The sequence below is a fragment of the Aquarana catesbeiana genome, linkage group LG03, assembly GCF_042186555.1.
Source record: "Aquarana catesbeiana isolate 2022-GZ linkage group LG03, ASM4218655v1, whole genome shotgun sequence".
NCBI lineage: Eukaryota > Metazoa > Chordata > Amphibia > Anura > Ranidae > Aquarana > Aquarana catesbeiana.
Window position 1 is genome coordinate 36,198,288 of NC_133326.1, and position 13,448 is coordinate 36,211,735.

At 41.3% G+C, this 13,448-nt stretch overlaps 1 protein-coding gene across 1 annotated transcript in view; it reads left to right on the plus strand.

Moving 5' to 3' along the window:
* Positions 1-13,448, plus strand: part of AGBL1 (AGBL carboxypeptidase 1) — a 1,138,256-nt gene that overhangs the window by 731,613 nt on the left and 393,195 nt on the right. The window contains exons 20-21 of the mRNA XM_073623519.1: positions 4,260-4,391; positions 6,175-6,351. Of these exons, the coding sequence (XP_073479620.1) occupies positions 4,260-4,391; positions 6,175-6,351 (309 nt within the window). The remainder of the gene's footprint in view (positions 1-4,259; positions 4,392-6,174; positions 6,352-13,448) is intronic.

Genomic DNA, 13,448 nt, shown 5'->3' on the forward strand with positions numbered 1-13,448 from the left:
TTTGCAGAGATTTCCTCTCACTTCCTGTTCCTCCCGACATGGCATCTGTCTCTCTGTAGCTGAGAACTCAGGTGAGAGATCCGCTGTGATGATAGGACAGTCAAAACTAGAAACCTCGGGCCCCCCCACCATTGCGGAGAACCCTCAAAACAACTCATTGTTTGGGGTCCGCCGCCCAGGCCCCCTATATATGTATGTGCTGTCATACCAGCAGCAGTGCAGCCGCTTTATAGGGGCATCAGACTGCTTTGCCTCCTGGGCCAGTTTGTCCCATAAGACTGGTGTTACACTAAAAGTGTAGCGTAAGCCGGCAGGGACTCTTTTCCTGTTGCCCCCCTGCAAAGTGCCACCCTAGGCCTGGGCCTTGTTGGCCTAGGCCAAGATACTGTGTTGGTTAGCTACAGTTGTATGGATATACTTGTATGGATAGGTTGCACTAATGCGGGGTGCTTTTATTTGGGCCATTTGGTGCAGTGGGGTTTATTTACTAAAACTGGCGCACTCAGAATCTGGTGCAGCTGTGCATGGTGGCCAATCAGCTTTTAACTTCAGCTTGTTCAGTTAAGCTTTGGCACTAAAACCTGGAAGCTGATTGGTTTCTCTGCAGAAGTGAGGCTGATTTTTCACTTTCCAGCTTTGATAAATAAACCCCAGTGTGTTTTATACAATGATTTCAATAAGTTATTGTACTTTAATGTTGTGGTCCCCATGTGGTACCAGTAAAGTATGCCTAAAATGCTTTTTGATGTGTTGCAACAAGTTATTGTTACTGTTCTTGAAAAAAAAAAGTAGATAATTTAGTGTGCGCACAGTTGTAGTCACACAATCTATCATATATACCCAAGGGCTCTAAACTAAAAGACAAAGGGGGACAACCAGTATCCCAGGTAAAAGAGGATAGCAGGTCACAGAAAAAGAGGAAAGAAAACTGAACAAAGAGAAAAGAAATTAGGAGAAGAAAAGGAAAGAAGAGACAAAAGGGGGGAACCAATCCGGCCAAGCCTGCCAGTGCCATCCAGACGTATGCAGCAGGTTATGAACACTCCATTCAAAGGAATGATCTCAGAATGTTCGAGTTCAAAGATTCAATCCAAGCATACCATGTGGTCCTGAATTCAGAATATCTTTCTTGTAAACTGGCTGTAAACTCTTCCATTCTCTTCATGTGTGAGTTCAGCCACCCAGCCATTCTCTAACATTTGGCACAGTTGTTGAGTTCCAACATCTAGGTATTAGGAACCTAACTGCTGAAAGAAGGAAGCAAAGCAAGCCTTTTTTGGCCACTAATGGGGATTCGGCGAACATGGAAAAACAGAGTAATGCCACTTCCGGCAACATCAGAAATTCCCTGCCTGTAATATGAGAACACAACTGGAATATTGCTTCCCAAAACAGTTTTATCTGGAGGCAGGTCCACCATATGTGGAGCATGGTGCCTATGTCTTCTTCACAACACCAGCAATGGTCAGAATAATTTGGCAACATTTTGTGTAGTCTAGCAGGATACATGTACCACTTGGACAATATTTTATAGTTTCTCTCCTGGACATGAGTGAAAAATCTCAATTTGAATGTAAGATACAATGGCTTTTTCCAATCCCCAACAGTGAGCGAATGGACCAGCTCTCTCTCCCAGTCTCTGTTGAAAAATGGGTGGTTGGGAAACGTGTGTTAAATTGTTCAAGGGCAATTATATTTTTTAAGACAGAGAGACTTGAAAGGGGTAGGTTGACACATTTTTGTTAGAATTTTTTGTTATTTGCCATAAATTTCCACATGGTACTTTTTGACCCTCAAACTCAAAAGGCTGAAGCTCTAATTTTTGATTACTGTGACTGATGCCTGCTGTGGTCTATTGCTGCTTCTAGTGTGCAATCCTTCGTGCAACTACTAAGAAATACATTTTTTTTTGTAGCGCAAACCAGTTTACCACTAATACTGTTTGTTAAAAAAGACATTATTTGGGATTTGCACTCACCGACCATGAATTTAGGCATCTAGACGTGATGAAGACGACTTGCTGAAGTTCAACCGAGCATCAGAATGGGGAAGAAAAGGGATTTAAGTGACTTTGAACGAGGCATGGTTGTTGGTGCCAGGTGGGCTGGTCTGAGTATTTCAAAAACTCTGATCTACTGGCAGTTTTATGCACAGCCATCTCTCGGGTTTGCAGACAATGGTCCAAAAAAATAGAAAATATCCAGTGAGTGGCAGTTGTGTGGAGGAAAATGCCTTGTTCATGTCATAGGTCAGAGGAGAATGGGCAGACTGGTTCAAAATGATAGAAAGGCAAAGTAACTCAAATAACCACTCATTAGTTACAACAAAGCTATGCAGAATACCATCTCTGAATGCACAACATATCGAACTTTGAAGCAGATGGGCAACAGCAGCAGAAAACCACACTGGGTGCCACTCCTGTCAGCTAAGAACAGAAAACTGAGGCTACAATTCGCACAGGTTCACTAAAGTTGGACAATAGAAGAATGGAAAAACGTTGCCTGGTCTGATGAGTCTCGATTTCAGCTCTGACGTTCAGATGGTCGGGTCAGAATTTGGCATAAACATGAAAGCATGGATCCATCCTGCCTTGTATCACCGGTTCAGCCTGGTGGTGGTGTAATGGTGTGGGGGATATTTTCTTGGCACACTTTGGGCCCCTTAGTACCAATTGAGCATCGTTTAAACGCCACGGCCTACCTGAGTATTGTTGACCATGTCCATCCCTTTATGACTACAGTGTTCCCATCTTCTGATGGCTCCTTCCAGCAGGATAATGCACCATGTCACAAAGCTCCATTCGTCTCACCGCTGGTTTCTTGCACATGACAATGAGGTCTCTGTACTCCAATGGTCTCCACAATCACCAGATCTCATCCAATAGAGCACCTTTGGGATGTGGTGGAATGGCAGATTCACTTCATGGATGTGCAGTTAACAAATCTGCAGCAATTGCGTGATGCTATCATGTCACTATGGACCAAAATCTCTGAGGAACGTTTCCAACACCTTGTTGAATCTATGTCATGAAGAATGAAGGCAGTTCTGAAGGCTAAAGGGAGTCCAGCCCTGTACTAGCAAGGTGTACCTAATAAAGTGACTGGTGAGTGTATACAAGAAGAAAAGCTTTTAATTTGATGGACAGTTATTTACAAAATGGTAAACAGAGTTTAAAAAAAAAAAAAAAATATATATATATATATATATATATATATATATATATATATATATATATATATATTTATATATATATATATATATATATATAAAGCAAAATATGTGCTGCTAACATATGGGGGTTATTTACTAAAGGCAACTCCACTTTGCACTACAAGTGCAAACAGCAAGTGCAAAGTGCATTTGAAATTGCACTTGAAGTGCAGTCGCTGTAAATCTGAGGGGTAGATCTGAAATAAGGGGGAAGCTCTGCTGATTTTATCATCCAATCACGTGCAAGCTAAAATGCTGTTTTTTTTATCTTCCTTGCATGTCCCCCTCGGATCTACGGCGACTGCACTTCCAAGTGCACTTTCAGTGCAATTTCAAGTGCACTTTGCACTTGTAGTTTGCACTTTTCACTTGTAGTTTGCACTTGTAGTGTAAAGTGGATTTGCCTCTAGTAAATAACCCCCATGGTGTCGCTGTTGGGAGTCCCACAAGTAACCCTTAGTGATTCCATAACATATATCACAAAAGACACCACAAAGCTGTAAACTCAAAGATTTGTGTCTTTCCAATGTTGCCTTTGAAGCTGAACAAAATGGCCTCTCCCCTACACTGTGGTCATCCCCACCCTTTTTTTAAAAAACATTTGGTGGGCTTGTCATGCCATTTTGTTGCATTTGGTTTCTGTAGTTGCCTTCCAGAGGCCCAAACAAACTTTTTTTTTTTTTTTACTTCAATCTGGTTGGGATTCTGTGCCTTCTGAACCCAGGACATTTTTCCCTGTTTATTTGAACTGCCTGCAAGTAGCATGACTAATAAATGGAGCTACACCATTGCATGTCTCCCATGTGAATCTGAGAGTTCTTGCCTACAGCTAAAGAAATCTGTGCCCTTAAGCTGCAGTATATAAAATGATGTCTGCAGGACATAAAAGCACACTGACTCCAAATGAATTAGAATAAATTAAATTAAACAGAAAAGAAGACTCTGTTTGAAAAGTAAAATACATTCATGTTTTTTTTTTTTTTTTTTTTTGGAAGTGAGTGCAAAAAAGGGTAGTTTGTTTTGTATTTAAATGTTATCTTTGTTTGCAGGTTTTCTGTGATTATCATGGCCATTCTCAAAGGAAGAATGTGTTTTTCTATGGATGCAGCATAAAGGAGACCTTGTGGCAAGCAGGATGTGTGGTGGATTCTTCTGTTCTTTTGGAGGATGTTGGATACAGGGTATGTAAGTTCCAGTTATTATGCTAATGTTGTAGTATACTAGCATCACAGCTCATTGTGTAAACAGCAGACTAAAAAAAAGTTTAAGATTCTGAATAATGTAACTGTAAGAGAAGGTAGAACAGTCTTCTGTGAGTTTGGGTTTCTCACAACCTGATACCCTACCATCCCTGGATCTGACAACTTGCTTGTTCTAAATGTAATAATGCTTCACCTGCCCTGATCTTTGCTATATTTCACTGTCTCTGTAACAATCTTTACTGTTGCACCTCTTCGTCTATGTACTATATTTCTGGTTCCCTTTTAGCCCTGACTCTGCCTAGTTTAATATGACCCAGCTTCCTAGTTCACCCGTGCCTGGTAATGGCCTCCTTGTTATATCCAAGTAACCCAGAGCTTAGATTAATGGGGGATCTGGAATACCAATGCAAGCATAGGAAGCATGTAGGCAAGTGCAGTCTGTTTTCACCACTGTAGATGGTACTCAACCGGGGCGGTACCATAGCCTGGAGAGGAAGGCAGGAGAATCTTGGTTTCCCTAGGATTCCCTGGTCCCTGGGATCAGTGTTCCAGTATTCTGTTGAAATACCCAACTGGTTAAAATCTCCAATTACATCACTTCCGGTGACTCTCCAGCAGCAGATTTCCACGAGTTGACTCTACTGCCCATGCAGTAGAACAGAAACCCCATTGGATCTTCCAATTGCCGCAGTGCGCATACGCAAGGTACATCACTATCCTTTTTTGAAAGCTTGTCGAGTACTCCAACAGCTGCCAGGGTTTCTATTCTGTCGGGCGCATGCACGCGCATGGGAAGTGGAGTCAACTTAGTGAAATCTGCTGCTGGTGAGTCACCGGAAGTGACAAAGTTGGAGATTTCAACGAGTTGGCTATTTTGACAGAACATCGGTTGGCAACGCTGCATTCGGGTGACCTCTGGCAGCCATCTTGAGTCAGCAGAATCTTTATAAATCCCTGCCCTCAGGGTTTGGCATGCATTTTTTGAGGTGGCTAGAGTAGGGAAAGAGCACCCATCTGTCAGGGAAAGTGATAGCGGCAGGGAAAGGCGCTAGATGTAGTAGGGACTCGCAATCCTGCACGGAAGCCTCCTCTTTGGGATCGGGCACCGGCCAGGCTACATTCTGCCCTCTGAACACAGACACTGTCGGTGCATCTTTACCTGCTGCTCTCTGCAACGTATTGAAAAGTGAGTGTTACCCTGGCATGGTGCTCTCCTGTTTGGGTTGTCTGTTCAGTTGAGCCTTTTTTCAATACAAAGTTCTTGCTCCTGCAACTGGACTCTGTGTCTTTACTTCCCGCACCACACTGCACCGACCCACAAGCACTTTTATAAGGTGTTTGCTACAAGTGAAAAGAGCTGCAAGAGTGATCATCTTGTTCTTAGCCAGGAGGATCCTTACAAATATCTGTTAGCAGAACTGTTTTGAACAGAAGATCAATACAGTCACTTAACAGCACAGAAGAAACCTGGGAAACCTTGCAAATCAGCTTATTCTAGAGCTCTCTTCTAAAGATCTTAGTAATACAACACAGTCATATTCATTATTTCAAATTTACTGACTAAAACAAAAAGGAATCTGTAGTCCCAAGCATAATCATTGGGTCCATGGTTTTGCAGTAGAGAATAATATCCTGAAAAACAGGCTACAAATCTGAATTCAGTTAGGTTCTGTACAGGTGGCTCAAGTGAATACATTAACTATACATACAAACTGATGCTTTATTACATGCATTACATTCTTTTTTTAAATCTCTATTTTAGACTTTACCTAAAATCCTGGATAAGATTGCTCCTCCATTCTCAATGGCCCACAGCAGCTTTTTAGTGGAAAAGGCACGAGAGTCTACAGCCCGTGTTGTGGTATGGCGAGAGATGGGTGTTTTAAGAAGCTACACAATGGAGAGTACCTACTGCGGATTCAATCAAGGACCTTACAAGGTACAGAGCACAACTTACATGTCCAGAAACATTATAAACACAACACTTCTGACTATGGGCCCTTTACATTACTCAAAATAATACAGAAGTGTGAATTAGAGTTGATGAAAACTGCATTACATCAAAGAGGTGGAGACTAGTATGGTTTTATTTAGGGAAACTATCATTCATTTTTTCTATTCTGTTTTTTAATTTTGGAAGCTTGAGTGATCTGAATAAGGTTAGTTATTCCTCTGACTTATTCACTTAAGTGTATAGATTTTAGCTGGAGTCACTCATTTTTTACAAAACCACACGCTTTTAACACAAAGGAGACCGATAAAAAAAATGGAAAAAGATCCTACAGCTCCACCATATACAGTAAATGAATAGAAGAGCACATAATATTAATATGCAATATTTCACTTTTACCTGACCATCCAAGGTCATCCACAGGTATAGAGCCAATAACTATACTTGTTTTGGATTAGTATGGATTGCTTTGTGATTGAGCACCTGGACCTTTGCCTCATACAGTGCTATCCTTCGTTAATTCCCGGATTGACCTATAAAAAAAGAAAGTATCAGACACCTCTGCATTCTTCAAAAGATTAGATGAAATTTGAAGACAACATCCTTTCTGATCTTCTGTCAAGATTCGAGGCACCATCTTTGCGGAAATATTTCTCATTCACAAATCCACCATTAGAATCTGCCGCGCTGTTTCCCTGTGCATGTTCAATTCTTCTGCCATCATTCGCACACTCAATCTTCGACCTGAGCGTACAAAGGTTCGCACTCTGTACACATTTGCATCCATCATTTGTGCTTTTATCTGCCCACTTCTTGAGTCATAGTAGATATCTTTCCACCCCTCCTTAAACTGCCTATGCCATTTAAGAACACTTGATTTATTTATAGAATGTTCACCAAAAGCCTGTTGTAACAGAGTTAAAGTTTCACTTCGCACTTTTGCCAATTTTCACGCAAAATTTGATGTTAATCCGCTGCTCCAGATTCCTGTCACTCATTTTCCACCAACATCACAATGCACATACGTGTTATTTCTTCTACTACTCCCTAAAGACTGAGTCAACTGGTCTGTGACCCAGGAGAGTGCAAGTTAGAAGATCTCAGGACACTCTTGAGTGCGAATGACTGTGTGCCTCACCACCATAGAGCTCTGTTGTCTTGGGCATTCTGGGAATTAAATTGTCATACCAAACATATATATATATATATATATATATATATATATATATATATATATATATATATGCCAGATTGGCCAGTAAAGACAGACAGAAATGCACCGTTAGCCTGTCCATACACCTGCTATTCCCTGCCAGCACAATGGTCTCCTTGGGCCACAGTGAACCATAGTCAGCCCCCTTTCTAAAAGGGCTGCACACAATATTTAGGGGGGTACATAAGAATTCACAGTCAAAACTGGGGGGGGTGTAAAATTTTCACCACTAAATCGTACCACTGAATAAGTATATATAAATAAGAGTACAAAATACGAGAGCAATGTGGTAGTGGTATGCAATGATACCTTTCTATTGTACTAACCTAACACTATTAACCCCCAGTATTGGTGTCAGCGAATGCACTATTAGCCCCCTGTATTGGTGTCAGCAGAAGCAATAATAACTCCCAAAAATGTATAGACAGCAGCACCACAGCAGTGGTAAGTTAGTCTGAGCTTGACTGAGGACACTCAGTGAGACTAGGCCAAAAGGAAAAGAGGGACATACCTGGAGTGGACAGCAGCAGCAGTCGCCAGTTCATCCATGCAGAGGATGTTGGCTACACAGCACAGCGTCCTGCGCTCCTTGGCCCAGGCAAAGCTTCTTTTCACAAGGCAGGTAACACTGTGCTCAGTGTGCTCTCTACCTGGTACCATATGTGGGCGGCAGAGACACCAGCCATTTGATTTTTGGCAGGATGCTCTGGGAGGGGTTTGCCGCCGCTGACTCCCCCACTTATCTACGCCCCTGTCACTCCCCCACTCTCCACAAATACCCCCCCCCCACACAGTCTCCACAAATACCCCCCCAACTCGCCACAAATCCCCCCCTCACAGATACCCCCACCCGCCCTCTCCACAAATAACCCCCCACATTCTCCCCCTTATCTATGCCCCTGCCACAAATTCCCCCCGATCTCCACAAATACCCCCCCGCTCTCCACAAATCCCCCCCTCAAATCCCCCCACACTCTCCACAATTACCCCCCCAACTCTCCACAAACACCCCCCCTTTCCACAAATTCCCCCCCACTCTCCACAAACACACCGCACTCTCCACAAATACCCCCCCCACTCTCCACAAACTCCCCCCAAACTCTCCACAAATCCCTCCTCTTTCTCTACAAATTTCAACCCCAGTCACCCCACTAAGGACTTTGCTCACCCTGGTAGTCGGGTGGCGGTGATATTCTGCCTCCTGTCAGCTCCTCCAACACAGGGCACCCAGAGATTGGCCAACAGAACAACGCAATCTCCCTACTTGATCCCCGATCCGAGGCCCGATGAGTGACAGCAGGAGTCGGGATCTGGGCACAGCCTCCGAGGGAGCTCTGGTCCATCGATCAGTGTGTAGGTGGGTGGGGCGATGGGCAGATCCTCCCTCCTCTCTGTGCTCTCTGCTCAGTCTCCGTGCACCCTGTGCTGTGTCCGCCGGGCTGCTGCAGCATGCGGGGGAGAAGAGAGAGTGAGTGCTCCCATATGAGCGCCGCTGCCACATCTTCTGTGGGAGGAGGTGACCCCTGGGGGGCAAGGAATGACCTGGGGGGGGCGCAATTCCCCTCTGTAGCAGCGATGCCACTGGCTGCACATACCTGTATAATCAGAAGGCTATTTGCTATCAAAATGTGTTCTCAGGGTTAAAGGTTCCCCTACAAAGCCTCAGAGCTCCAGGACCCATCGCAGGATTTACCAATCCTGGAGAAAACTGCAACCCTCAACCTGGATGGGGACCCTGAGTGACAACAGCCCTGTCACTATATATTCAGTGGGGACGGAAAGTATTCAGACCCCCTTAAATTTTTCACTCTTCATTATATTGCAATTTAAGGGGGTCTGAATACTTTCCGTCCCCACTGTAATAAATAAATAAATAAATATATATACATATATATATATATATATATATATATATATATATATATATATACACATACAGTATATATATAGAATATGTATTTATTGCTGCGCTACCATGGAAAGGTAGAAGATAAATACGGAACTGCTGCAGGGCACCGAATAGGGGTCAATCCATACCCATACAGAGATTAAAACAAGTGAGGGGTTGGTGCTGCGCTGTCTGTTCAAAAGAAAATGATAAAGAAGCAATGTGCTGCTAAAGGTAGCAGTACACATGCAAATACGGTATATAGACGGAAATAAATTAATGATACAAACACTATCCACGGTAAATAATAAAGTGACTATTTTCAAAGTGCAAAGTGCATAATTAATACTATTAGTATATATTGAAACACTGTAATAATTCTTCTATGTATAGGATATGTGCAAAAAATATATAAACTGTGCAAAAATTGCAAAAGTCTTCCTCTGCAAAGTGCAAATAAACTGTGCCAAAAAGCAATAAAGTATTTCTTATTTTCTTACTTCTTATTTGTGCAAAGAACATCAATGTGCAAGCAGAAGGTGCTGAGGAAAAATATAATAATATATATATATATATATATATATATATATATATATATATATATATAGTATCTCGTAAAAGTGAGCACACCCCTCACATTTTTGTAAATATTTTATTATATCTTTTCAGGTGACAACACTGAAGAAATTACACTTTGCTACAATGTAAAGTAGTGAGTGTACAGCTTGTATGTTATCGCTCTCACTTTTTCATACTGGTCACTGGAAGTTCAGCATGGCACCTCATGGCAAAGAACTCTCTGAGTATCTAAATAAAAGAATTATTGCTCTACATAAAGATGGCTTAGGCTATAAGAAAGATGCCAAGACCATGAAACTGAGCTGCAGCACGATGGCCAAAACCATACAGCGGTTTATCAGGACAGGTTCCACTCAGAACAGGCTTCCACTCAGAACCATGGTTGACCAAAGAAGTTGAGCGCACATGCTCAGCATCATATTCAGAGGTTGTCTTTGGGAAATAGACGTATGAGTGCTGCCAGCACTGTTGCAGAGGTTGAAGGGGTGGGGGGTCAGCCTGTCAGTGCTCATACCATACGCCGCACACTGCAATAAATTGGTCTGCATGGCTGTCGTCCCAGAAGGAAGCCTTTTCTAAAGATGATGCACAAGAAAGCCCACAAACAGTTTGCTGAAGACAAAGCAGACTAAGGACATGGATTACGGGAACCATGTCCTGTGATCTGATGAGACCAAGATAAACGTATTTGGTTCAGATGGTGTCAAGCGTGTGTGGCGGCAACCAGGTGAGGAGTACAAAGACAAATGTGTCTTGCCTACAGTGAAGCATGGTGGTGGGAGTGTCATGGTTTGGGGCTGCATGAGTGCTGCCAGCACTGGAGAGCTACAGTTCATTAAGGGAACCATGAAGGCCAACATGTAATGTGACATAATGAAGCAGAGCATGATCCCCTCCCTTCAGAGAGGAAGAAGCAGAGGGTAAAGGTGATGGACTGGCCAAGCATGTCTCCAGACCTAAACCCTATTGAGCATCTGTGGGGCATACTCAAATGGAAGGTGGAGGAGCGCAAGGTCTCTAACATCCACCAGCTCCGTGATGTCATTATGGAGGAGTGGAAGAGGACTCCAGTGGCAACCTGTGAAGCTCTGATGAACTTCATGCCCAAGAGGGTTAAGGCAGTGCTGGAAAATAATGGTGGCCACACAAAATATTGACAGAGTCTTTGCACCCAATTTGGACATTTTCACTTAGGGGTGTACTCACTTTTGTTGCCAGAGGTTTAGACATTAATGGCTGTGTGTTGAGTTATTTTGAGGGGACAGAAAATTTACACTGTTATACAAGCTGTACACTCACTACTTTACATTGTAGCAAAGTGTCATTTCTTCAGTGTTGTCACATGAAAAGATATAATAAAATATTTACAAAAATGTGAGGGGTGTATTCACTTTTATGAGATACTGTATATTCACTAATAGATTACAAAGAGAAGAAATGATCAAGCAGATTACTCTAGACTGGCAAACACTGTGAGGAGTCTGATTTGCATGCTTACAAGTTAGAACAGAGTAGGTTTAAAAAAAAATTACTCATCTATAATAAGAACATTTTGTAAAATAAAAGTCTCTCAGTGAATTTGAAGCATACATAATACTGACATCTGCTGCAGAAGCAGCATACCTAATAATTTTTTTTTCTCATTCACCGTAAAATATTATGATGCGACACAATAAGATCTACTCCCGGGGTATTGATTTTTTTTTTTATATTTGTTCTCTTATTTGATGTGAGCTACTTTTAACAGTGGGATAATGAGGTATTCCTTTGTGACAATAAGTGTCACTTATTGTTGATAGTGACTGAAGACTTTGACAAGTTTGACGGCAACAAAAATATATTCAAATACATTCAAAACATATTTTGTCAGCTATCCATAAAAGCAAACAAACCCATTGTAGAATGTAAGTCAGTGGGACTCCGTCAATATGAATACACAGGCAGGGGTTTTATCATTTACAATAGAATGTACTTACATCAAAGTAATGTGCTGGTATGAGCTGATGTTCATAATATTGTATTTCTAAGATAGGGGGATGTGTCAAATTTAAGATTGATCTGACTTCACGCTGGGTCAGTCTACGGTAGTAGTATATGTTATAGAAAATATTATTTTTTTCTTGGTGAATTAAATGTATAGAACTAGATATAATATAATGGTGAATTATATATATATATATATATATAGATATATATATCTATATATATATAGATATATATATCTATATATATATAGATATATATATATCTATCTATATATATATATCTATATATATATATAGATATATATAGATATATATCTATATATCTATAGACAGAGAGAGAGAACGAGAGAGAGAGAGAGAGAGAGAGAGAGAAAGAACGAGAGAGAGAGAGAAAGAGCGAGAACAAAGGAGAGAGAGAGAGCGCGAACAAACTCAAGTCAGTGTTTCAAGGCTTTTGGACCCAAAAGACTATGAGATAAAGGCATGTTTATTTTAGTTGGGAATTTTAAAGACATATGGCATTTCCAGGATTTTACCCTAGATCAAGAGAACATTGATACACAGGAAATGTACAGAGAAAACATTTGTGAAGCAAAACCAAAACAGTGTCATATAAATAACTAATGTCAGGTATCTGATGTGAAACTCCCTCTAGCTACTCCATGTGGTCAAAGGGAAAATAATTCACAACATGTAACAAAGATCATAAAGAAAACATTATGACTTTTTTTTTTGGCCTTAAGTAAGATGTGTTTATATCTTTTTTTTTTAACTCTACAAAAAAAAAATTGAGATAGGTATCAACAGAACCATAAAAGTAAAATATACAGTGGGGATGGAAAGTATTCAGACCCCCTTCAATTTTTCACTCTTTGTTATATTGCAGCCATTTGCTAAAATCATTTAAGTTCATTTTTTTCCTCATTAATGTACACACAGCACCCCATATTGACAGAAAAACACAGAATTGTTGACATTTTTGCAGATTTATTAAAAAAGAAAAACTGAAATATCACATGGTCCTAAGTATTCAGACCCTTTGCTCATTATTTAGTAGAAGCCCCTTTTGATCTAATACAGCCATGAGTCTTTTTGGATAAGATGCAACAAATTTTTCACACCTGGATTTGGGGATCCTCTGCCATTCCTCCTTGTAGATCCTCTCCAGTTCTGTCAGGTTGGATGGTAAACGTTGGTGGACAGCCATTTTTAGGTCTCTCCAGAGATGCTCAATTGGGTTTAAGTCAGGGTTCTGGCTGGGCCATTCAAGAACAGTCACGGAGTTGTTGTAAAGCCACTCCTTCATTATTTTAGCTGTGTGCTTAGGGTCATTGTCTTGTTGGAAGGTAAACCTTCGGCCCAGTCTGAGGTCCTGAGCACTCTGGAGAAGGTTTTCATCCAGGATATCCCTGTACTTATC